The sequence below is a fragment of the Dicentrarchus labrax genome, unplaced genomic scaffold (assembly GCF_905237075.1).
Source record: "Dicentrarchus labrax unplaced genomic scaffold, dlabrax2021, whole genome shotgun sequence".
Classification (NCBI taxonomy): Eukaryota; Metazoa; Chordata; class Actinopteri; family Moronidae; genus Dicentrarchus; species Dicentrarchus labrax.
This window is the reverse complement of record NW_026136713.1, coordinates 32077793-32104226: the sequence shown is the minus strand read 5'-3', so window position 1 is coordinate 32104226 and position 26434 is coordinate 32077793. Positions and strand designations below refer to the sequence as shown.

At 39.8% G+C, this 26434-nt stretch overlaps 1 protein-coding gene and 1 long non-coding RNA gene across 2 annotated transcripts in view; one reads left to right on the top strand and one right to left on the bottom strand.

Annotated features, from left to right (window-relative positions):
- Positions 1–2009: 2009 nt before the first annotated feature.
- The window catches only part of fgfrl1a (fibroblast growth factor receptor like 1a), a 71025-nt gene continuing 46600 nt past the window's right edge, over positions 2010–26434 (top strand). Inside the window, exons 1-2 of the mRNA XM_051419446.1 lie at positions 2010–2553; positions 4329–4416. Of these exons, the coding sequence (XP_051275406.1) occupies positions 4356–4416 (61 nt within the window). The 5' untranslated portion in view covers positions 2010–2553; positions 4329–4355. The remainder of the gene's footprint in view (positions 2554–4328; positions 4417–26434) is intronic.
- On the bottom strand, positions 3832–9226 carry LOC127374321 (uncharacterized). Its single transcript, XR_007887022.1, has 2 exons — positions 9174–9226; positions 3832–7367 (listed from the first exon to the last, which is right to left on the bottom strand). It is a non-coding gene; the product is annotated as an uncharacterized LOC127374321 (long non-coding RNA).

Sequence of the window (26434 nt, the reverse complement as noted above, 5' to 3'; positions counted from 1 at the left end):
CACTTTGCCTACAGAGTCTGTAGCTGATGCACTTCATCGTACATCATCTGCACTGCCCAGGAGCCTATGTCAGTTTGTTGACTTCAGTTCTGCTTTCAACACCATCATCCCAGCTCTGCTACAAGATAAGCTCTCCCAGCTCACTTTGACTGACTCCACCTGTGGGTGGATCACAAACTTCCTGTCTGACAAGAAGCAGCACATGAAGCTGGGGAAACATGTGAGTCCTGGACAATCAGCACTGGATCCCCCTCAAGGCTGTGTTCTTTCCCTTCTGCTTTTCTCCCTGTACACCAACAGCTGCACCTCATGTCAACAGTCTGTCAGGCTCCTGAAGTTTGCAGATGACACCACCCTCACTGGGCTCATCTCTGGTTGATACCTACAGGTGGGACATTGACTATCTGTTCTCCTGGTGCAGTCAGAATAACCTGGAGCTCAACAGTCTATCATTCGCACCACTGAGAAGGCGACTGGGTCCAGTTTACCATCCCTCCCGGACCTGCACACCTCCAGGTCCCTCATGAGGCATATGGTCATGGTCATAAACTCTCTGAGACACCTCCCTCTGGCAGGACCCAACCCTCCCGCCATAAGAGCAGTTCCTCATGACACTGGCTATATCTATATCCACCACCCACCCTAAATCTATATGTTACATTAATGCACATTCCTTGGATTTACCACGCACATTGCAAATATCATTAATGCATTTCACTGTGAACTTGCACATATTTTTCACATTCCTGCCAACTGTACAGCTCTGTATTCATATATTTACATTTTTATTGTTTCAGTTTTATCTTTATATACTGTATGTATAAAGCAAATTCCTTATATGTGAAAACGTACTTGGCAATAAAAGTAGTAGTAAGAAGAAGAGAAGTTCACACTGCTGTCTGTGGTGGTCCTGATAGAGTCCCAAATATAGGCTATAGATTTAACTACAGGACTTGTTTCTCACCAATGTCCAAAAAGTCTTCTCTACTCTGTGATTGATCCAAACCTGTACACGATAACACTGTTGTGCTATTCCTCCTGTCACCAGGAGAAGGGTCTACTACTTTGCAGTGTGGGACAGAAGAGAATAATCATAAAGTAATGTTATTTTCATACCAAAACAAAGGTTTCATAAATATTGTTGATTCTTCTCTTATCTTTAGAAGATGATTATTAAGTTATTATCAGTCCATCCGGACAGTACTTTTAAGACAGGAAGAGGGACATTCCCAACCCCAACTGAAGTTCCACTGAGAAGGAGACAGCAGCCTGCAGGACAGTTCATTGTCATGCACAAAAACCTGCATTATTCCTACAGGAACTCCTCACAGCTGGAACATTTCCCTGAGGGACAAACTGCAGGATTACGCCTGTGATTTATTGAGCTGAGAAAGAGGAAGAGAAACCTCCTGTGTTCATTATTTCATGTTAATGCATTTGTCTTCCATATTTCCAAGGCCATCAGTGCCCTGGCAACCTTCAATTCACTGTTATGTAAGGTAACAATAACTGTCAGATACAGTACTTGAGCCATTTTTTAAGAAGGCAAATGGATGTAATAACGTATAAATGCCATGCGGTGGCAGTGTTGGTCCATAATCTTAAAGGACACAGCCCTCTCAGCCCACAGGACAAAGCAATAGGGTACTGTAGGTGCACACCAACAACGGGATAGAATAGAATTGAATTGAATTGGAAAAACGATCTGTATTACACTAATAATAATAATAATAATAATAATAATAATAATAATAATAATAATAATAATAATAATAATAATAAGGGCAGATAATGACCCCTGTAGCCCTCCTCGAGGCCCCGTGCACCTCATTGTGTGCACCATTTCTATCACTAACTAATGATTTAAGTTCATTTGGGTCGCTCCCCCCTCCTCTCCCCCCTAAACTGCTCCAAATTTGTCCGGCACGTTCCCGCTCGCCGATTGGTCCGCTCTCTGATTGGCCTGAGCTCTGATTGGCTGAAAGTTCCGTTCTCGGACAGTCCGTCGACGCAGTTTGTTTCTCGCCTGCGGCTGAAATTTGGACGGCGCACCGCTGCTGGAGGCAATGTGGATATAGAGTTCAGGTTTTATTTTTGTAGATAATTGTCTGAGCACTTGGGCCAACAGGCGGGGGAGATGTAGATAAAGTTTCTCTCTCTCTCTTTCTTTTCCCGGTTCTGTTAGGGGTCTCGACCGTTTTACATGCGGACTGTCATTCAGAAATACTACAGCCTGCAGTTGGAGCGCTCACGTGTTTGACCTTAGCCGATATATTTTTGATTTTATTTTTATTTTTTTTCTACATTTATTGTCGCTCACTTATAACCCGCTCTGTATGCTTTGTGAAAGTCGACCTCGTTTACTGCAAGTTGGCGTTTTCGGTGACAGACGCGTCTGTTTTTTGTAAATTATACCTGGCTTGAATCACGGATTAATTTATCGAAATTATAACATAACTGGAGAGGAAGGTGTTTATCGGGATAAAGGCATGGTATACGTGCAGGTCTGCAGAGGGTAACAGACTGGATCTCATCACTGCTGGGGATTTTACAGTAAGTCCGACTGTATTAATAAGCCTATTTATATAATGTATCCGAGGGTCTTAATGTTTGTCTGTTGTACTGTATAGTGAGCTTACTGTGATTGTATTATCTCCCCATCACCTTTTTATTTCTTTTTCCTATCACGACACTTAAGTTTTATTTAGTCCTGAGTTTAAAAGTTATATTTTGACTTAAATGTATGTCATATTCTTATTTAATCTGAACAATAGTACTGTACAGGGGTTGTTACTTAAAGTTAACTGTTGATTTTTGTCATATCTGTGAATAACAGAGTGATAACACGTACTTCCCTTTAGTAAATCTATGAAGTAGTTACATGATTTAATAAAGAAACATATCATTTCATCCGGGTTTTCCTTTTAACTGGAATGGAAATGAATGATTTTAAACAAGTGATAATTAGAATTCAAAGGAGCTCCAGTCTGGGATGATCCTAATGCGAGCAGTCACAGGTTGCAGGCTCTCCTCCTTAAAGAAACTTTTACTCCTTAGCTTACAGCCACTTTCAGACCCTCTCTGTATGCTTTTTATTATTAATTTAGGGAATAAAGATTGTTCTCCCAGCAAGATAAGTACACCGCTTATGCAAATAAAGTGTGACTGAACCTGACTTTTGTAGGTTGACAGTATATCAGTTATCCTGCACTTTTAAGTGCATAGCAGTTTCTGGTGAACTGAGGTTGACAGGTACTGATCAAAGATACATGTGAAGTACTGAAATAAGATCTCATAAGGTTCAGGGAAGAATTTATGTGGCGGAAAGATTAAAACCACTGTAAGGAGAGACATATGGACAGGTGGACAGAATAAATCTGTAAGGAAAATCCTGACCAGAAAATCTCTGCTCCTGTGCCATGAACACCTTACTTTTTACAGACAGAATACACTGGATATAAGAGATAAAACATTTTACAAGTTAGTGCTTCTTTCGAACATCTACCTTCAGAAATTTTCATCTGGTAGGTTATGAAACCCTCTACGTAAGAGTTAATAGTGTACACACATCTCTCAGTTTTGTTCAGAGAAACGAGAGAATTTTACTTTATTACTTTGCTTTAGTAAAGAATAACTTTATTATTTTCCATGAAGTTGTTTCTACTTTTGTGTCTTTTAAAATTCAAGGCAGATTTTAACATGGATGCTCACCAGCTGTCAGCCAGTTGGTAGTAAATTATGCTTTAATACCATTGCTCTAGCCGCAACAGTTCATTGAAAAATAAAACCATCAGATTGTGAAATAATGAACGTGGCTGGTGGATTCAAGGGTCAAGGTTCAAGGTTACTTTATTTGTGCCCATGGGTAGATTTGGTTTGCAGTAAAACACAAGGCATTAGACAAACATAATCCATGATAATAATATATAATAATAATATATACTTTATTGTCCTTCACAGGAAATTTGTCACCGCAGTCTGTACATGCATACATAGATACGAAGAACAGAGAAAAACACATATGGACACTGCGACATAACAACAGGAGTAAACACTTAATACAGTACATAATAACATGATAAAGGATAAAGATAAAAAAAAAGTGCTCCAGGTTCTAAGAACCAGGACTTACAGAGAGAGATCAATAAAAAGACCTTAAGATAAATAACCACTTAGAATAAAATTCTGGGAATAAAGACTCTAACGGTGGACAATGCAGCAGTTGTGATAAATTGACGATTCCTGTACAGAAATGTTATATAATAGATTAAAATGTGAAATTATTTCTCAGTATCTATAAGTATTTATCTCATATCACTTCCTTTCAGATCAAAGAGGCTGAAAACTAAACCACAATGGAGCTGCTCTGGGTCTTTCTGGTGCTGGAGATGGTCCTGGTGTCCACTGCTGCCAGGGGTGAGTAACAGAAGCACTGATTTCAACAGAGACTTGGAGCATTGCAGTCGTCAATACCAGCAGTAAGATAATGGCAGGAATCACTGCAGCTGGCAGTACTTGTGAAACAAATTCTTCCAAAGGTTCACCTGGCCTGGAATAAATTTCCTTTTGCATACATGCTGTCACACTGCTGTTTGAAACATGGTGGTACAACTGCTTCGACTGCGGTTTCAGACACTGTCTCATTGAAGCTGAAAGTATGATTGGAGGACATTAATAGTTGCAGGACTGAACCTTCTCCTCTTTCTTTTTCTTTTGTATCACATGTTCTTTAACTTTAACTTTCTGCTTTGTAAACACATTTGTTATAATTTATTGGATCATTCTGAACTGATGCATTTGCTCAGATTCTGAATATGTGCAGATACTTGTCCTGGGGTGAACTTTAATGAATGCTTTGCGCTTTAGATGGTTGGTGAACCTTTGACTTTGACTGGTTATTCAGTTACTGTCGGGTATTCTTGCACTCACCTCGCAGTAGTGTGGTTTTATCTCCTCCTGGTATACTGCGCTGTTGGCTGTAGAGTAAAATGCAGTATCTCTCTTCATTAGAACAACCCCACAGGGAGGTTGGTGGTCAGGGTCAGATACAGAGCAGTACCCTCAGGACTCTGCACGCTACCTTGTTTCTTCAATGAAACAAAACCTAATAAAAAATAAACAACAACAGCTACAGAGGCTGTGCACGGATGACAACGATCCCCGGCCTGCAGGCATTATGGGCAGACGGTCGTGGAGTTGGCGCCCGTTCCAGAGATCACACCGATGATGAGTTTTCAGCAGGAACAAAGCCGCATTCAGCGAGGCGAGGCCGAGCCAGCGTGCAGACACAGGGCCGAAAGTAAACACAGGGCCATAGACCGCAAAGAGATGAGATTAGATTAGCCTATTAGGGATGTTTGCTGTGCAATGCCACAGCATTTCCTCCCCCTCACCGCCTGCAGTCTGTCAATGAAACCAGGGCAGGCAGCACAGAGAGACAGAAAGCGGAGGGGGTAAGGGTGGAAGGGAGAGAAGAGGAGAGACATGCAAAGAAAGAGGGTGAAGGAGAGAAAGGGCGGCCGCAGGACATAGGAAGACTGGAGTAATAATGGATGATGAAAGAGAAATAAGGGAAGCTGGGAAAGGAGAAAGTGAATGAGGGGGGGAAGGAGTGAGGAAAAGGGAAAAATGGACAAGGGAAGGAAACAGATTATAGGAAGGGGTGTGAGAGGAAGGGCAGGAGAGCATCAAGAGGACAGAGGGGACGAAATGCCATCATGAACCTATTAGAAACTAAAGTTCTCCCTTATCTTGTGATTGGTTCGACTCAGGTTGCCTGAAAGATCCTCTCTCCTGGTTAAAGTACAGTATTAGCACTGGAGGAATCTGGCTGAAGCTGCTGTGAAATGAGGTTTATATGCAACCCAATTTTATTTTTATTATTTCACACCTTGATGTATTCTGTTATTGTGTGTGTAACACTGACTGGAGTTTGAAAAGGCAGCTGAGAGACATCTATATGTGATGAGAGGGATTCCAGGTTTTGGTGGCCCCGTGGTCTGAGGTTCATGCCATGTAATTGGGAATTTGTGGTTTTGAACTTGAGTAATGCAGCTTGTCATCTGTTCTCTGTCTGTAAACATCCCCTGTTTACAACGTGTGGTATAATATTCAAAACAGAAGCACTGTCTGAACCATGGAGCAAAAAAATGCTGTAACGTGCAGATTTTCAACAAGTTCAAGTTCTTTTAAACCAGAGTTAGCGATCTTGCAAATTTTAAGGCAAAATTTACCTGCAGCTTCATCCAATCCATGGATTATTTTTGCTTTTTTTTTTACAGTCCAACATGTAGTTATGTTATTGCCAATGTAATATGATTTCCACTGACATTTTTTTCTCCGTCAGAGCTGAGCAAACAGCTGAAAATGTTAAATGCTTCTTGAAAAATTGCGCACAAATTACAGAAATTGCATTGCAATTTTTTTAGAAAGGCAGATGCTAATACATTCAGTTTTTCTCCACAACAGTTAAACAACAGAATGTGAGATCCTGGTGACAGTTTGACTTTTAGCTGTTGTGAGAGTTGCCAAAAACAACCACAGCAATCTACCATTGGCTACTGAGCAGTGCAGATAGGAGTTAAGGACAATAAGTGTCGAGGAACAAAACAGAAACTCTATTTTACCCCAGAAGTGGTAGTTCAGGCCCTTATTGGATCACTTCCTGCAACTATATTTGACTTTTTGCATCAGTGTCAACACATAAACAACTGATTCAGAACTGTTTGGTTTATAAATGAATAATGAAAAATAAGACAAACTCATAATTACAATTCCAGTCCTTTAGTACAAAAATCTATTAAATTTGATAGAAACGATAGAGGAAAAGCTTCCTCCGACTGCCCGCCCTTGTCGCATTCTCCACTGCACTCGAAGTGACTCAGAGAAACATTTTTATTACTTACTTGGTGACTCCTGAGATGTCCCAGAGAAATATGCATACCAGAGGTGGGTTACTAAGGGCAACGGTATAAACAATGAACAATAAAAAGCAAAAATATCATAGGACACATCATGACATTTGAAATGAAAAAACATGATGATGATCTTTTGTAGCCTAATCTGTTTGGGCAGTCCCCTTTCACACACAAGGTTCAGTTACAGTAAATATAACTGCTATAATACAGTCTGGCTGACTGTAGTAAAGAAACAGCTGAATGAAAACACAGCCATGAATTGAAATAAAGAGAACAAAATCATTCCTTTCATGGCAAATAAATAGATCCCAGAAAGCCCAAATAGTTGTAATGACTGTTATTGGTAGTTACTTTTTCCTGGCTGTCCTTGGAGTTGGTGGGGCCTGACCATCAGATGACACTGAAGGCAGGAAGCAGGAACATTTGAGTAGCTAATGGCCTTGCTGGATTCTGCAACAGACAGAGGAGGAGAAAAATTAGAAGATGGAACAGTACAGTAAAAAAGGAAAAGAGATACAGATACAGATGAAGATAGAATAAGCGAGGAAAAAGGTAGCCAAAGACAAAGAACAGATGGGGGAAGACAGTGAAAGAAAGACAGACAAAGATAAGCCCAGACGTAGAGACAGAAAGAGATAAGGAAGCAACATTTCTGCTCTTTTTGCAGCAGATGTAGAGTCGTATAAACTGCACTGCAGGCTTACACAACCACACTGTTTGAACCAGTGTCTGGACCTCTGTGTGTGTGTTTGTGTAGCTGAGCATGAGACTGAGCAGCTGAGAGATTAGTATTCTCCCCTGTTAGCTGAACAACACTGAGCTTGAATACAGGGGTCAAAGAATTGTAGGTAGGCCAATGCATTCTGGGCTACCTGCAGCTCTAGACAGAGTTAGGTTCAAGTGCGAACAATGGAAAGAAAAGGTCCATCCTAAAATACTTTTTACACTGTTAACAGAGCAATTTGACATTTTAAGAAATATGTGTTTTTGTTTTCTTGTCAAGAGTTACACAAGAGGATCAGGGGATAATAAATTCACCGTGGGACATATCGGCAGTTATGTGTGGGACTTTTTTGACTAGTTAACTTCCAGTAACTTCCTAGATTCTCCACTGTTTGCCTGGAAACCTTAGCCTGGCAAACAGAAATGAACCTCTCAGTTCATTTTCCAGAGCAACAAAACTATCTCAGCACCTTCCAATTATTTGGGGATTTCTAAATGCAAGATAGTAGCACTTTGGTCAACTTTGGTTGTTTTTAAAGTGCTTAACAAATAAAGTTGGATTGGATTGGATTGGATTGAATGGTGGTATGAATGGCCCCTAAAAAACTACGCCCCTTACTTCAAGAAAACGCCTTACCTGATGTCACGACCTGGCTCAAAAGCCATGAAAAAAAGAGGGAGGTGCCAGTTAAAGGCAAATAATAATGTTTATTATTGTAGTTCTGACCTTCTGGATGTGTGGAAGCAAGCTTCATCACAACATCACCTGACAATCCAAGTTCAGATTTGGCTCGTATTCCGTTGACACTGCCTTGGTAGACGTCACACATCATGCCAGAGATTCCAGTTCTCACCCACACTTTGAATTCCCATAGGTTTGGCTTGCCTTGCATATATTGCTTGATGCTGCTGAATTTCCCCTTGATAGGATACTTTCATACTGCCTTGACAGCTTGTTATGCTCTCTACTTATCATGCTAAAAGAAATATGCATCCCAATCACCAGCCATATAGTCACACAATACTGCCTTGACATAACAATAATGCATGTTGTGCTCTCTAATTATCATACTAAAAGGAAAACATGCATACCCCCACTTATATCCACACCCCACATTCAGGAACATTTTCACCGTTCCCAGAACTGAATTGTCTGTTGATATCCTCTTTGTGGACAAAGTCATAGAGTTTTAGGTCAGTCTGGTCAAATTAACTACATTTTTTAGAGATAAAACTTTTAAATCAGTCAAATTTGACCAGAACACAACACAAGGGTAGAATGTATACTGTTCATGTATAAAGAAAATACTCTGTTTCAGGCAGTGGTGTAGTGGAGGGAATGCAACCTGTTTGGGCCCACTGCAACAAGCCTGCTATTTTGACTACCACACTCACCCAGTGTTGTAGAATTGCAACAAATATATAACAAGCTCTAAATGAAATTTGATGAATCTATTCCACAATAACTACCTATGTACATGCTCTGGACATTGTAATAACAACCCAAAAAAATTTAAAAGACATTTTACTTACTTGAATCTGATGAATCTAGTCCAATGAAACAAAGAGATGTTGTTCGAAGGAAACCTTGAGAGGTTGAGTGAGTTCATGGCCATAAGGCGGGACTTATAAACAAATGTACCATCCAATAGCATTGTGAGACTGAACAATAGGACCCAATGACTATGTAAAAAAGGTAACGTTGTAATTTTACAACAAGGGGTGTTACAGGGTTAAACAAAGATGATAATAGCAACCCAAAATGGACAAAGGATACGATGAGGAGTGTTTATCACCCCGTTCTATGCCATAATGAAACAGACTGGAGCTATAGCCAATTATTTGTAACATGGAGAGAGCTGTTTAAAACATTGAAAATGGATGTCCTGAGCAACATTATATGGTATGACAGTGTTTACAAGCACACAACTTCTGCATGTCAACGCCCTTGAGACTTTTGGATTGGTTCTGCAATGCAAGTTTTTTCTGAAACTCTAATAGTTTCCACCCAGTTTTAAGTTCTCAGTCTCTATTGAGTGAAGCGTTTAGAGACTTGAGACTTGTGAGTCTGTGTTTCCCTCCTTTTCTAGTCTTTAAGCTAAGCTAAGCTAACTGTCTTTTGACTGTATCTTTAGACAGTTTTGAGAGTGGTATCGATATTGTCCTTTAACTCTCCTACTGTATGTATTCTTTTAAAAACGAGGACAGGACAGGGCATTCCTGAGTCCATTTTGTTGTGTGGTAGTTTTTCCTCCTGGCCGAATGTAGATGAAGTAATACTACATTAATATTTCCACTGGAGCTGCAAGTAAAATAGTTATAGCTTCCTTTTACACCATTCTTCTCTAGCATTTAACAATCTAACAAGAGAAACCCATTTTAGTAGAGCAGATGTTGCATTTTGAGAAAGTGTCTTTAATAGAAAAACGTACATAAACTGCTCTGTTGCTTTCTTGGGGCTGATGATGAGGCAGGTGATGAAGAGTATATTAAAGAAACATTAGACATCTGCGCTGAACAGTTGAAACATTTGTTTATTTGTTCATATGTGCATGCCTGTGTTTCTGCATACCTTTGTGCACACACACACATACACATACCTTAATCGTGCATGTGATGTGAAAAGCCATGTGTATGTCAGATGGTTTTTAGCATGTCAGATGGTATTTACATAAGCCAGCTGTTAGACACTTCACGGTCAAACAACTGGAGCAGGACAGAGGTACTACTACTAATAATAATAATAATGTGATAGTTACCCCAGCAGAGATTTAAAAAATGTACAAATTTTTATTTGCCTATACCTGTGGTGTTGAAATGACCTACAGTGTGTATCATCACATCATATTCTGCTCCAACCCTTTAAAGAAAGGAAAGCATATACCAAGAAATTGGATGACGAGTGTGGGTTTGTGTACATTGTTTCCTGATGCACCGTTCTGTCTAAACAATTTAATGTTTCCCGGGTGATTGTGCCGTATCGACCACCCGCTATCCAGAGGGACGGAGAGGAAAAACAGAGATGGGAGAGATTTATAGTTAACATCAAGTGAATTAAAAATGCATCTTCATTGTATTGTAGCTGCCAAAACGGAGACGCAACAGAGCAGGAGGAGAGAGCATCGTCATTGCAGACAAAGACAGGCAGACAGTGTAAACAGCCGAATACACAGATGCTGAAAATGTACACAACTGTGCACAACTAGAAGACACTACCCATAAATATGACTTAACACATGTAAGCACACACACAGCCCACAATCACTTAACAACCTCCTGTCCCACACACTCATTACTGAGGAATGTAATTAGCATGCTAACACTAACAATGATACATAGGAGAGAATTGCGGTTAGGTGAAAAGGACTGGAGGAGGAGGAGGAGGAGGAGGAGGAAGCATGCAGTCCCCGGAGAAGAAAGCAGTGGAGCAACTAACAGAGCTTTAAACTTTTGGAAAAGTATGAAATGTTATTCTAGCTTGCTTCTTGGAAGACAGCCTGATTCAGGGCGGAAACTTACGATTAATCTGCTGATTATTTCCTTGAATAATTCATCAATAAAATGTCAGAAAATAGTGGAAAATGTTTCCAGTTTTCCGCTGTCCAAGCTGAGGTCTTCAAATGTCTATTCTTGTCTGACCAACACTCAATTTAGATAGATGTGTTATTTACCTGCCTACCTGGTAAATGGTCTGGGAATTTAACTTGCAGGGCTACAAAAGTAGTGCCGTCTTTAGTATTATGAAGGCTCCATCACTGAATATTGAAATTTGGTGATGCATTTGATCATGAATGCATCACCAGTATGGAAAGCACTGGTTGCAAAGGCCACCATGTAACAGTAAGTTATAGAAGTCCAATGAGTAAAAAGGGTTCTTCTTTAATTATTCATATAAATCATATAAACTACACCCATACTGTTGTGTATTTTGCCACACACTGTGTTTCAAATGAAAGCCTGCTAAAGTAAGCACTGATTAACTGATGTCATAAAACACATTGTGTTTGTTGTGGTAGGCATCTGCCTGTCTGTTCATGAGAAGAATGGAGGAGGAGGAGGAGGAGGAGAGCATCTTGATTCCTCATAGAGTAAATAACTGCATACCACAGACAGATGCTTCAAACACACAACTTTACCTCATTGTAAACAGACACACTCATACTCTCACATCAGTAAATCCCCTCCACCCCGCTTCTGTTTTTTAAGCATGCAACGTGTCCTAAGTCGCAGCTAACTATCGTAAATACCATTTGACATGCTGACAGCCATTATATGGCCTGATGGTGGTGGTGGGCATCTGCCTGCCAGCCTCAGTGTTTGCAGTTGAACCACTGGATCCAGACTACCATAGAGGGTTGAAACTATCATCAGCATCCACGGATGAGTGCACTTTCTTTAGCACGGGACCAAAATGTATTAATATTTTTCAGTTAGGGAAGAACATTTTAAGCCTGTGCCAATTTTTACACTTTGTGCCAGCCCATTAAATTGTGGCTGCTTAAGGTGGAAAGCTAAAAAGGCCTAGGAAGTGATTTGGGTCTCATTTTATCATTCATGATGATTTTGTCCTTTATATAAGAGAAAAGTGACATCTATTGCATGTTTGTGTTCATTGATTACATGGTGATTAACAGACAAAGGGAAGCTTCAAAGGGCACAAATGACTCTCTGAGTTCCTCTTGTTAAATCCTAATGTCGGGGCCAAATGTTGTCTTATTGGCTGTTTGTACAAGTAGAGCTGTCGCTCCCAGGAAAAAGTCCAAATAAGACTTTTCTTCCATTGTCTATTGTAAATATTTTATTTTAGAAGTTTGGGAGTATTTGTAGACTTGACATAACCTATACAAACAGTCTACCTATACAGTCTAGAGTGAGATGTCTATAACACATTATATACACACATCACTGTCTGTGTTTTGTGCTCCCAAAGAAATTAACCAGCACAGACATGAACGGGACCTTAAGAGGCAGCCTCTCTCCCCCACACCCCACTGTTCTCCTTAGAGTTTTACAGGGCCTGTTAATGTTAGAGGCTATTAGCCCACATTTAGATAAAGTCAATGTTTGCTTTGACTTTGCTAATGGTGGGGTAGTATTGGGGCTGTCTGGACGTTCTCTCTGGGGGTTGATGGAGTGTCTCAGTGATGTGAAGATGTGATGTGTGTTTGTGGAGGGGGTGCAGCAGGGAGAAGAGCTACAGGAGAAGATAAGATAGCAAAAGAAGGCTTTGTGGAGAGAAACAGTGACAGACAAAGAAAGAAATGACCCCTTAACATTCCCCTTCCCCCCAAAAAACATCCTATACCACAGTATCTGACAGTAGCACATATTCTGTATCAGCCGGATTTAACTCTTCATTTAAGTTATAATTAAGTAAACTTTGGGACCTCCTTTAGAATAAATAGCAATGGCACAGCATGAGTTTGTACTAAAAATGTACAGGGTTAGTTTAAGTTAAAGGATATCTGACAGAAAAAAATAATAAAAACACAGATTGGGAGAAACAGTTGTTATAACTATACTGCACAGCATACATGCGTACCACAGTATGTAAAGAGAAAGTTACGTTTTTGAGCTCATAGTTGTAGAGGTTGAGTTTTTGTCACCAGGAAGGTGGACGGGTATGTCTGAGTTTGCTCTGTATGTTAATATTCTGTATTCATCCATTTCTCATTTCTCCTCATCTTGTAGCACACAACATGATGTTGGATTTTACTAAGATTGGACATTCGGCATTGCAGTTGTATTTGCAGACATCTTCACATATTTCAGAGTTTCTCTCTGTGTTCTTTCTCTTACTCTCTTTCTTCCCCAGCTTCTCTGTCTCTCATAGTGCAGTATTGTGTGGATCGTGGCGCCACAGTGCTGTATTGTGGTCTCAGTGGGGTTGGGGTATGTTTGGTCAACGCTACAGCACTGTGGGTCAAAGGTCAGCCAGTAGAGCAGGGATGGGGTCAGGGAGAGTGTGTGTGTGTGTGTGTGTGTGTGTGTGTGTGTGTGTGTGTGTGTGTGTGTGTGTGTGTGTGTGTGTGTGTGTCTATGTATGTATGTAAGGTAGGGTCAGAGAAAACACATGCCAGCACCAGAGGAGACTGTAATAACACACCAGGAACCCCACAGGACAACACACACTCTGCTTTCACTACTTTATCTCCTCTCTGTCTCAGTTCACTAACCTTATTGACGTGTAAGTCAGAAACAAACATTAATTTATACATTCAACCCAACTGCTATGAAGATAATGAAGTGAAGCGAAATGAAGTGTTCCCTGCAGTGTAATTTTTAGGGTTAAATGTTTTTTGCAATAATGTCAGTCAGTTTGGTATAATTTATTGAATTATTCATGAAAGTATGTTTTACATCAGCGAATGTCAGTGGAGTTTGTGTATCCCTGCCTCAGATATCCAGTTCTCTATACCATGAGGTAATATAGCTTCCCAGCTTGGCTATCTCTTCAATGCACAAAACGTGTTACATATGTTCACCATGTTAATGTTATTTGGTGGCAGAATGTCTTTTTATGGTTCACCACATCCGAGTCCGTAAGCAGATTCCATTAAAGTTCACTCAAACTACACAAAAACAACAACCGCATTTCTCCTGGCGGTATCTAACATGCAGATAGATTGGCTCTCATCAATAAGCATTGGAAATGTGTACACACACACACACACACACACACACACACACACACACACACAGAGGTTCCAGCTGTTTTTCCTGATGGCGTTACAAATGAGACTGTGAAAGGTGATCACTGAGACAGGAGACACAGACCCTTGTTTTCTTTGGGATTTAGCTTGTCAGATTGAGTCTGGTGGGGGGTCGATACGGCACTCAAGGCAGCTGTGTGTGTGTGTGTGTGTGTGTGTGTGTGTGTGTGTGTGTGTGTGTGTGGGTGTGTGTTTGTGTGTGTGTCTTCGTGTTATTGACTGTGATAGACAGAACGACAGAAACACGATTACCCGCAACCAAAAATACCACCATTAAGACCTCAAATGTGATTGACATGTTATGGACAGTCAGCCACACTCTCTCTCCTTGGTTGTTTATTAGACATACAGATGACCTTTGACCCCAGGAAGTGGTGGCTGATCAGGGGCAGGATGTTAAGGCAGACGGCTTTAGGAAATATTTTTGTAAGCTGTTATAGGTTCTAGCTATGACATATCATGCTTGTTCTTTTGAGCTCTTATTCATGTCAATTAGAACACGTTTGGTAATGCAAAACCAAGTCATAGACACATATTTGTACATATAGCATACAGGTTGCATTATTTCATCTAAAACGACATGGTTCTCTAGGAATATGCATGGTTAATATATTGTTTTTTTGTTTTTCACTACTGCGTCCCATCTACAAAAGCAGGAAATGCTGTAATATCCCTTATTTAAAGGAGCACAAATGGCAGTAGAAACAGTTGTGGTTTTCCTTGTGGCATGTGTTGCACAACGACCCAAAACGTAAAACTAAAACATGGCACAAAGTTGAAAACCACCACATATGAGGGGACACAAGCACACTGGTCTTTTTCTGCAGTGCCAGCTGTCGATGTGGAATCCATACTGCAGGGGGAATGTGAGAGGAGTGTGAGAGATGTGGGGGTGGGTTCAACAAGACGGGAACTCTAGAGGGGTATATACACTGGTGACTGTCACTGCATGGCCAGACAAATACTATTTTGCCATCTCAAAATTAGAATGGTGTCAGAATTCAAAATGTCAAAGATTTACATTGATGTATTTCCTCATGTATGTTTATTTTGGCATCATTCATCATTTGCCACCAATATCCGACACACACTGCTTACATTACTGTGTTTAAGTGTGAAAAGCTGTGGAAAATTGTTTATAGTAACTGTAACTAGTGCGTAGGACGTGTTGTCCCACCACATTTGGAAAATTGTTTATAGCTGTTCTGAGAGTCCACGCTTCAAGGTGGAGTGACAAGTCGGACGTCATCGAGGGGGGAAATGCAATCATTGTTTGCAAACTGGGAATAACAAAGCACATTTTCAAACAGCCTGTCCTGGAAGACATTCACTGTGTTGCAGTCATTTGTACACACAAGAAATAGTTTTGTAAAGAATGAAAAAAGATGAACAGATAAGTTCAAACCCAGCTTACTTTCTCACCTCCACAAAGCTAACCAACAACTGCAGGTAGTGAGTGTGAATGTAGGATTGTTGCTTTGGAAATGTTACAGAAATTGACGGACCCAGCTCCCTGAAGGCAAGTCAGAGGGGGTGTCTAAAGCTATTCGACCGTCTGACAAGCGCTTCTGATGAGATATACTGCGGCCTTTAGTCTGTCTTTATAGTTTATGGATTTAGCTCAAGTGCTGTGAATCTGTCTTTAAATCTTATCATATCTTATATAATCTCATCTTGACCTTAAAATTGTTGAGTCTGCCTATAAAAGCAGGCATTTTTCAAATAAAAGGTCTTAGGGTTTGATTCATAACTACGACATCTGAACCTTCTGCACTTGGCTTTGGCCTTGTTGTTTTGTACATATGACGTCAATTACATGTCTGTCCACGCTAAAAGAAGGATCCCTCCTCTGTGGCTCTTCCTCAGTGTTCTTCCTTTTTCCCCCTTAAAGGGTTTATTTTGGGAGTTCTTACTCGTGCAAATCAAGGGTCTAAGGACAGAAAGTGCTGTATGCTGTACAGATTGGAAAACCATTTGAATCAAATATGTGATGAAAATGTAAAGTTTTTAGCTAGAAAAATATGTCTACATTGAGCTTGACCTCCTGCTCATACACAAAGGCCAGAAGTTCATAACCTAGAGATTTAGACAATGTGTTATGACACAATGCTGTACAATTATTTCTGGATCTCACATGCAGCCAAAGTAGACAGTGCATCATGTGTTGATTATTATTAATAATTTGTAAAGCAACACAGAATGGCATGACTGGCATTTCTTGCATTTTTCCCAAAGTAGCAGGCAAAACATTGACAAGATCTGTTAAAAATACAAAAAACTGAGTATCTCCAGATATTGGTTACAGCCACAGTGAAATAACCCCACAGTGATCCCCTGCCAGTAACCACACAGTGCTGACATCTTGCTGAAAAGCCTCAGACCAGTTAGCTCTGTTAATGATTTCCCACTACATGGCCCTTCATCACACTGGTCAGCTCAGCATACGTATTATCCGGAGGTAATCCCTCTGTTGTGCTGGCACCATTATCACACAGGGACACAACAGGCCTATTCTTCCACACGTAATTAACAAAGGTACTTATGGGCTGCTTTCTGGGATTTAACGGTTGTGTTGTCGGAGCTTTAGAGAAGGCAGTGGGATGGAGAAGGTGGGGGAAAGGAAAGCTCGCAGATCAGTGGTTTTGTGGAGGTTTAGGTAAGTAGCTGTAACTACACTGGATTATATGTGTGATAGTTACGGTTAGTGTATTCTTCTGTATGTAATGTTGCGGTTCTGTGAAACCCACATATGTCCAAAATGCCAGCTTTTTATTAACTAAGAGCAACAGACCTTTTTTTAGGTTTGTGACAATGCATTTTAGGATAATCCAGTTGGTTCTTGTATGGTTTATTTCACTTAAGACACATGGGAATTGTCTGAACCCATAAAGTAAATTCTTCAGTTTGTCAAAAAAGATTTAGGAACACCAAATTTGGAGATGGTTTTTACTCTACAGCTACATTTTAGAAAGACATCTACTAACATCAACTTGTTACTCCAGCCTTTCTTATGCTATAGTTACTAGCTACTTTTAAGATTTGGATTTTACATAAAAATCATACAGTATTATCAGTTTATAAAATATGATGTATTGTTGTAGATTCAACTTCCCAACAGCGTGAAAGTTGTTCAAATTCACTCCACCTACATACACTGCTTAAATAAATAAGAACACTCTCAAAGGCTTTGTTCTGCACAATGAGTACTTTCACTTGTGTTACCTGAGGCCCCTACACACCCATGGCTCACCTGCACAGGTGTTTTCACTTAATATCCCTGATTAGACATCTTCTTAAGACCGTGTGGGCGTGTACAGACTGTTGTTTGACGTCTCCCCCAGTCTCCTGCTATGTTTGTTGTCACCTGTTAGGCCGGGATAATTTACACCTTTTTATCACTCTTATTAGTACATTGAGTTTGGGGACATCCCTCCAAAGCTCAGCCCAACATCACCTGACTAAATCTAATTTAAAATCTAAAAATTGAATAATTGAATGGACTGGTCCTTTATCTGGAGCAGGGAGGTCAAAAAGAAGACTGTAATGTAGTGGTAGTTTTATTTTTTATTTCACTTCCCATCTGTAATTATGACACAATCACATATATACTGAATGATGAGACAGAAACAAGAACACGAGATGAAGAAAACATGAGAGAGGCAGACAGAGAGATTAGTCCATACTGACAGCTACAAGTGACACGATGACTGATTGATTTCAGGTGGAAGTGTGTGTGTGTGTGTGTGTGTGTGTGTGTGTGTGTGTGTGTGTGTGTGTGTGTGTTCGGTAGAGACTGTGCCCTATCCATCAGCACTTCTCATGCTCTGTTCCTGGCTCGCCCTGTGCGTCATGGTATGTGCCAGGACTCATATTTAGTTCGGAAAATGAATGATTCAACCTGTGGATATTCTTACTTCTTACCCTGAGAATAAAAGCAGGACTCAAGACAAAACATTTTCTGAACTAACCATTGCTATCAAAAGCACTGTATGGTCATGATGATATTTACACTTGGCTAAGATCAACTTAAAGGGTCAGTATGCTTCTCCCCACTCACCTTTTTTATGTAAAAACTAGTTGGATATGTGTGGTTTTTGAAGTATTATTTTTATTACTCATATATTACTATATTACTACTTTCTTAGAGTTTGTACGAATGAATGAAACACCACAAATTCATTTTAGGAGAGACTGTCTGATTATCATGTCTTGCCCACCTCTATACCAGCAGGGTTATTGCCCCACATTTAAAGTATTTATTTTTGGCTTTTATTGCCTTTATTTGATAGCATAGCTGAAGACAGACAGGAAAGGGGGGAGGGGAATGACATGCAGCAAAGGGCCGCAGGTCGGATTCGAACCCTGGGCCGCTGCAGCAAGGACACAGCCTCGGCACAAGGATCGCCAGCTCTACCCACTGAGCTAACTGGGCGCCCATTGCCCCACATTTAAAGGGTAATTCTGTCAATTTTTACTTATCTTGGGGTCTAAATGACTCATAGGTACAAAAAAATATCGCCTCAGCCGTCCACTGCAAAGTGGGGTGCAATGCCTGCAACATAATCCTTGGAGGCAAGTGCAAGGTCCGTCCACTAAAAGTGCTTGTGTTTGCCACTGACAGGCTCAGATTAAAGAGATAAGTTAAAAGGGTTCTTAAAACAACAGAGTCAATAACACAAACGGAAAGGGTCTGAAAAGTTGTATCTCTGTAGGGATCCTTTCCATTATCTTGTCTGACACTTAGAATAACAATCTGAGCCACCTATCGTCACTTGCCATCAGGTGAAAATAAGAAACACTAGTTGGACTCTTTTTATCGGTGTGCACATGATGTAAGTGTGCAGGCTCAATCCCATATTGAGACATCAGTAGGATTGTTGCGTTTTCATCTGGCTATTTCCCTTCTTCATTTGCAGTTTCCTTTCTTTTTAAGACGTTGGGAGACATTTAGATGTTAACCAACATGGCAGAGATTAGAGAAAAATAGGTATAGGTTAAGCACATCACTCACACACTCACACATACACTCATAGACACAGTAGGCTAAGATGAGACAGTGACCTGAGCTGAACAAATGGATTTAGTCACGGCTGAGGATTGGTGTGGAATGTGGGAGGGGGGCGTGTGTGTGTGTGTGTGTGTGTGTGTGTGTGTGTGTGTGTGTGTGTTGTGTTATGTGTTATGTGCATGCTTGGAATGTCTGACTCCCCACCCAGTGAACCAGAAAACACACAGGTGGAGATGTGAGGGTGAGGAGGAGGAAATACTGGAGGAAGAAGGTTCTGTTTTTTCTCACTAGGAAGCACTTTGTAACCCAGGTTTTGAAAAGTGTTCTATAAATCAAATAGTTTAACTTCACCTACAGAACGTAGATGTTTCTGACACTGTTAATAGGGATGTAATATTATATTATTATATAAGGATTGATTTGGTGAGTTTCAGGTCTTCATTATAATGCTGTTCTGTGACACATTTTACCTTCATCAAAACATTGCAGCTTCTGCGATTTGCATACTGCACCTGGCCTGCCTAATGCAATTTTGATAATATTTCAATTCATTGTGCAGCCTTAGTCTTAGTAGTCATTGAAACATAGTCATTTTGTTTTTATTTGCTTGATGAATAACTTCATAACGTATTAAATTACCTTAAATTAAGAGTGTATTTGTAATGTACAGTAACTCATTACTTGCTGGAGACCACAAAAGTCTGTTGGTCTTTTTTGTTTTGGCCTTTCAGGGTCACCTACACGAGTACAACCTTTGTATATCTTATCTGCAACTAATTAACTGCTTAAAAGCAAACTACACCAATTGAGATGTTTATAAACCCCCTCTCTCTCTCTTTCTCTCTCTCTCTCTCTCTCACCATCTCTCTCCTCTCGTCTCCTTTTTATATGTGTTATGTCAATATGAAAGGCTCCCTTACAACAAATATTCACCTCTTTATCACTAAAGTGGACCACAACAGGTGGTGGTACTCTGTGTGTGTGTGTGTGTGTGTGTGTGTGTGTGTGTCACTGCTGTTAATGAGTAACAGCGTCTGCCTCCAAAATGCTGATAAAAGTCAGGTCGAGGACACCGATTTGCTTCACACACACATGCACACAAACACTCACACACACTCAAGAGTGTTAACTATTTCTTATCTTGCACCAACTATGTCTTGCCTTATCTGTAAGGCACGAGGCTCTCTGCAGACACATACACACAATAGACACACGTGTACACACACACACACACACACACACACACACAACACACGTAAACGTACTATACAAATGGATGCATTTACGATGGTCACTTTGTTGAGCTCAATAAAGCTAAATGTAGTTGTTTACCATGAAGGGTACGTATGTTTAATTGTACTTTGGTTTAGAGGGTCATTGCTGTGTTGTGTGACTGTAACCTGACGGTGACTAAATAAGTGAACTGACCTGACCTCGGATTCCTCACATGCAACCACAACACCTGCCACTGCTGCACTTTCTTTGTAGCCAAACAAGTGTTTGTTAAAAGTCACTGGTGAAGGTTGGCTAGAGTGAAACGCTGTCTGCATGTCTGAATTTCCTCTCTGTGTAAAAACACCGCTCTTCTGTTCTTTTTTAGTCATAATAAAGTAACTAACTGTAAGATCTTAAATGAAAAACTTGCATCTGCTCTACCAAACACAATCGGACATCATTTTCCTCACCAGTTCCCTGATGTCATTTGTCTTATATTTTAATGCTTGTGCATAAAACATATATAGGTGGTTATATTTTGTACCTTTTTTTTGTTTCTTTTAAAATATTTCTAGATTCCGAGTTGCACTAAAGCACCTTAAATGAAGCTGTCTGAACCCTGCAGACTTCTGGAGCTTGTTGGCTGCTGCTAGGTTCATTTAAAAAATATACACGTTTTTAGAATATTATAGCTTATAAATATTTAATGCATAAATGTTGGTGATCCAGGATGAAGGTAAGATCATTGGGTCTACATCGGAGCGTCTGCTCCCTGTCTGTCTCAGGTCTTAATTTGCCCTAAAATGAAACCCAGCCCTCAGCCTCCATACACTGTCCAGCCAGGAATGATGCACACACGCAAATACACACACTGAACTGGAATAGTACTTATGGCCTTTGACCTACTTTCAGTCTTTTATTCCTCCTCGCTTTTTCTTTCTCCTTTCACTTTCTTTGCCTCCTTCTTTGTCCCTTTGGTTATGGAGTTAAAAGGTGATGTTCTAAATTTTATTTAAATGATTTATTATCTGACCAAAGTGTCACTACAGCTTGCACAGTTAAAAAAGTGGAGTAATCAGACATTGCTCTCTCTAATTCTGTATATAGATTATGCTTTGTTGAGTAAAGGTTTGTTAAACAGGTGACATGATTTTGCTTTTGGATACACTCTGTCATCACAGGAGGCAGGTGTGGCCTTTTAATGTTTTAACTGTCAAACTGTGAAATCTCATCTTTTTATTTTTCATACCCATCTGTCTGAAAGACAGAAGTAACAAAGAAAACATCCGTCTGTGTCGTTACTGGTGAGCAACTACCATATCACTTTTCAACAAGTCATGACTGCAAGTTGTTAATGGACCAAAGATAATGCCTCAAAATCTGTCAAACGTTTTGTCTCACAGAATGTAAATGTAATTCAAGGGTACAGGAAGCAAAGTACATTCTGTTACGGTTTTTATCCAAGGCACTCATTAAAATGTCAGTTTCCTGTCCAGTCTGTAGTTAACCTGTAAATCCTCAAATGTTAGCAGGTAGTGGTTTGTGTGGATTAAGTCCTCTCTCTTTATCCCTTCTTGACTCCCTCCCTTAACTCTCTGCGTGTGTGTGTGTGTGTGTGTGTGTGTGTGTGTGTGTGTGTGTGTGTGTGTGTCTTTTCTGCCTTCTTTCACACATTATTTTCCTTATTTTTCCTCCCTTACTGAACATTCTTCACTTCAATCTGCATTTATACAGTATAATGGCCCATGTTGTTATTACACTCTCACACACACACACACACACACACACACAGAGAGAGAGACTCACATTCATGCATGCAAGTGCATGGTGTGCATGATGTGGTTTCCTTAAATCCCTTTATAAGCTTTAAAAGAATTTTCTAGGTTCAAACCGCCTTCAGGTTCTTGGTGGTTTGTAGAACTTTATGTTCTCTGTCTCGGTTTCCTCAAAAGCCTTGTACCCAATTTTCCCATGTTCGAGTATCCCCTGTCTTCCCTTCGTGAGATGAAACTACCGTAGTGTTTATTTTGGGACCTTGAACTACATGTTTCACAGGTTGCCTAGCCATTTTGTGGAATTTGACTTTCAAAACGGAAAATATATGGATTTAAGGATGATTTTGTAAGAAACTTCATCCTCTCTCTAGACATAAAAAGAGAGATTAACTTTCTGTTTTGTCACCAGTATTTTCTGATAAACATTCTTTCTCTAGTAAACACTTTTACTACAGATGCATGCACCAGAGGGGAGCCATTAGGATTGTTCTCTCCATAAGATTTTTAATTTTAGTCTTGGTTCTATTTCCACTTGAGAGATACTGAGGTTATGAGTCATGAGTTGAGTCATGAGTTTGGCTGTTCTAATGCTATCAAACCAGACAATTAAAAAAAATTAAAAACCATTTATCTATAATGCATAGGGTTGCAAATTGTAAGCACTTTCCTGAATTGATTAACATTGGTAACACGATCCATTAATCATTAATATTAAGATTTAGCTTGTACCAAACAATACCAAAAGTGTTTTTTTTCCTCAGTCAAAGCTGTATTTTCACAGCGACATATTACATATTCTCTTGCATAGCCCATGAAACATATAAAGACGTAGAGGCCCTGACATATTAAACACATATAATTGAACATCAGATTACATTCAGAGCACGCTTATAAAAATAATATTTGCTAGCATGCAGTCTTTTAAAAAAGACACTCAAAAACAACCATATGTAATCCTGCAATAGGAGAATATAACAAATATAGAATTCTGCTCAAATGTAATAAGGGATTACACGTTTATTATATTTCAGATCTTTATTTGTTGTTGCATCGATTAAATTCCAATTTGTTCAATCAAATTCATCAGGACCAATTAATTAATTGTTGATTAATCATATCATCCCTAATAATGACACAAACAATGACATATAAACTGTTAGCCGCTCCTGGGGGGATTAGCCACAAGCTAGTTTTAGGTTGTACAAAACTGCTGCAGTAAATTATGCAAAGAGTAGCAGCAAGTCTTGATTGATGTTTTAATGTAGACATTTTTTCCCACAGTTGCATAAACACAAGACGGGATTTCAAAGTAGAAATTGTTACCATAATTGCCTTTTCCTTTTCCCTCAGTTAGTTAAATTAATAGTTTTCATAAATCTTCTCTGCAGTATTCATTTGGGTGGGGTGTGTCATTAAAAATGATTCATAACCTTTTAGTCCAGGGTTGTAAACTGAGCAAATGTATTGCTCTTGCCAAGTGTAAACCCAACAGGAAAAGATCTGTGGTAGATTTTGCACCTTGCCCCGCTGGTTTCAGAACATTAACATGAAATGTAAGCACTGGTCTTTGTTTTTTGAAGGAAGAGCATGACTGTATGGCAATTTTAGATCATTTTTTATACTTAATGTTGGGTCATTTGGGTGTTATTTCCAACTGAGATTTAGGGGAATGTTTGAGCTTAAATCTTTAAAAAATTAGAATAAGTTTTTCCTACACAGCAACTTGTTTGGTAGGTTTCTTCTAAATAACAGCATTGAATCTTACTCTTAATCCCGAGTGTTTGTCCTCCAGTTAAAGCCGACAGGTGCAGCAGCAAGAAGAGAAGAAAGGTGGAACAATATAACCAGCTATTAGAAAAGAAGCTGTAGTGTAAGTAGCAGAGAGAAAAAGAAAGGTAAATATGGAGTAAAAGGAGAGAGAAAGTAAGGACATGAGAACAAATCACATCTCTAGGAAAGATCTGAGATTATTATCAGGTCATAAAATATCAGATTAAAACAAACTAAGAAGGGATTACAGAAGGTTTTACACCTTTAGTCTACGTGTGTGTGTGCTCTCAGAAAGCCAATGGTGTGAGTCGCTCAGGGGATCGGGTTGCCGTATCAACCACTCAGCAGATTCCTCAAAAATTTTTCTGGCCACTGTGTGTTTTTCTTTTCTGTGTGTGTGTGTGTGTGTGTGTGTGTGTGTGTGTGTGTGTGTGTGTGTGTGTGTAAAGTAGCCCTTCAATGATGTCGGTATATCCTTGCCAGCCTCAGGCATAGTGTTAACTGTCAGGACAGAGTAACAAGCAGCAGTTGACCTATTGTAGAGGTGGAAGTGACTACGTTGGAACGAGAAAGTGTCTGTGTATCTGTGTAAGTGTGTGTGCGTGCGTGCATACACCTGAAGAAGACAACTTAATGTGTACCCATCAGTCAGCCTGTTGCCTCAGGCCAGAGAAGGGCCTGGGTGTGTTAGAGTGTGTGTATGTGAGTGAACTGCAGTAGTAGAAGGAGATGTCAGACAGTTTCTGTTGGGTTGAATCTGTCAGTGTGAGCAGCCCGATGAAGAAAGCACAGCTTGGTTCAGCAAATGGGGCGTTAGGCAACAAGCAATCCCACTGGTCATAATAAATTTAGAGAGAATTGATGTGATAACAGGATTCAGGCTTATAAAGAGAATTCAGATACAAAAACATAATAGCAAGGGATTACAGGATTTCACCGAAAGCATTGCGTAAATAGTGGACTTACGGGTATAGGGGTAATTTGAGTACTGCACACACAAATTCTCATTGAAGCACATTGCGAAAGGATAAACCTTGGGCCTATTTTATAAACTCTGAGCTTAGTTAAAATTACAAGAGAGAAAGAAAGAGGTAAATGTTACTTTTATAACTGATCCGATAATAATGATGACCTCTTGTGGACCCGGTTGTCTTTCAGGGCAACACACATAGCTCAGCATGCATACATGCACATACACACACCTCTACCTTGTGCAGTACATCAACGCTGTGTCCCGCTGTTAAGTGCTCTCCATCAAAAGCATTCCTCAGCTCTCCCCTCTCGCTCCAGTCTCACTTTCCTGCCAACAACAACGTTGTGTTGGACTCCGCAGACCCATCTGACTCTAAGACCAGTGGAACGTTAAGGGCATTAAAAACCGAACTCTCGGTCCAAAACCAAATCATAAAGGGCAGTCCCAGCTCTCACGCACTGCCAAAATATGCAACAGAGAAAATTACTGAATTAGCAGGTATTTTTTCGGTGCTTAGACAAATGACAAAGTGTTTGGATGCTAAAGCAATTTTTCGACTGCTTTTCAGAAACCTCAGTTGTGTTCTCATGATGGAGGGTAGGTGTTAATAGTTCTCTTTATAATGTAAAATCGTATAAGAAAATATCACTCATGGAAATGTCTGTGAAAGACATTAGTGAGTCTGATTTGAACAAACAACGCTGTGTTCAGACATTAGCTGGCAGCGATCTCTGAATTTCAAAGAAGTCTGTAGAACTGAGAACCAAAGAAAACATACTAATCTCTACCGTGTTATATCTGCTAATGTTAGCGTGTGAAAATGCAAAAGTGTACCATCAGTATTTCTTGCCTGAAGCAAGAAAAACAGCCTATCTGCACTTGAGTGTGATGACTAGTATCAGAATTGATGTCTATAGACTATCCTAGATGAGACAAATCTAAGAAACATAATCCAGTGTTATCATGACTAGACTGTAGTAGACCACAGTGGACAAACTGGATTTGTTAGGGCTAGATTGGACTAGACGTTATTAGAGTAACTAATCTTAACACACATACAAGATACACATATTTTTAGATACTGTGTGTCTTACACTTCAGAGGGATATCTCTGCTAAGAAATTATCAATAAAGACTCTAATAATAGAATAATATAAGCCGGAATGTAAATGACAACATACATGACTCATATTGTAGCCTACAGCTAAATAACTGACTCAATGGCCACATTGTATTTCCTGTTTATATACAGAATAAACAAAACACATCAGTAAATTTGTATAGATTTTGTCACATTTGGACAGTCAGGCCAGCCGTCTCTATGCGAAGCTAAGCTAACT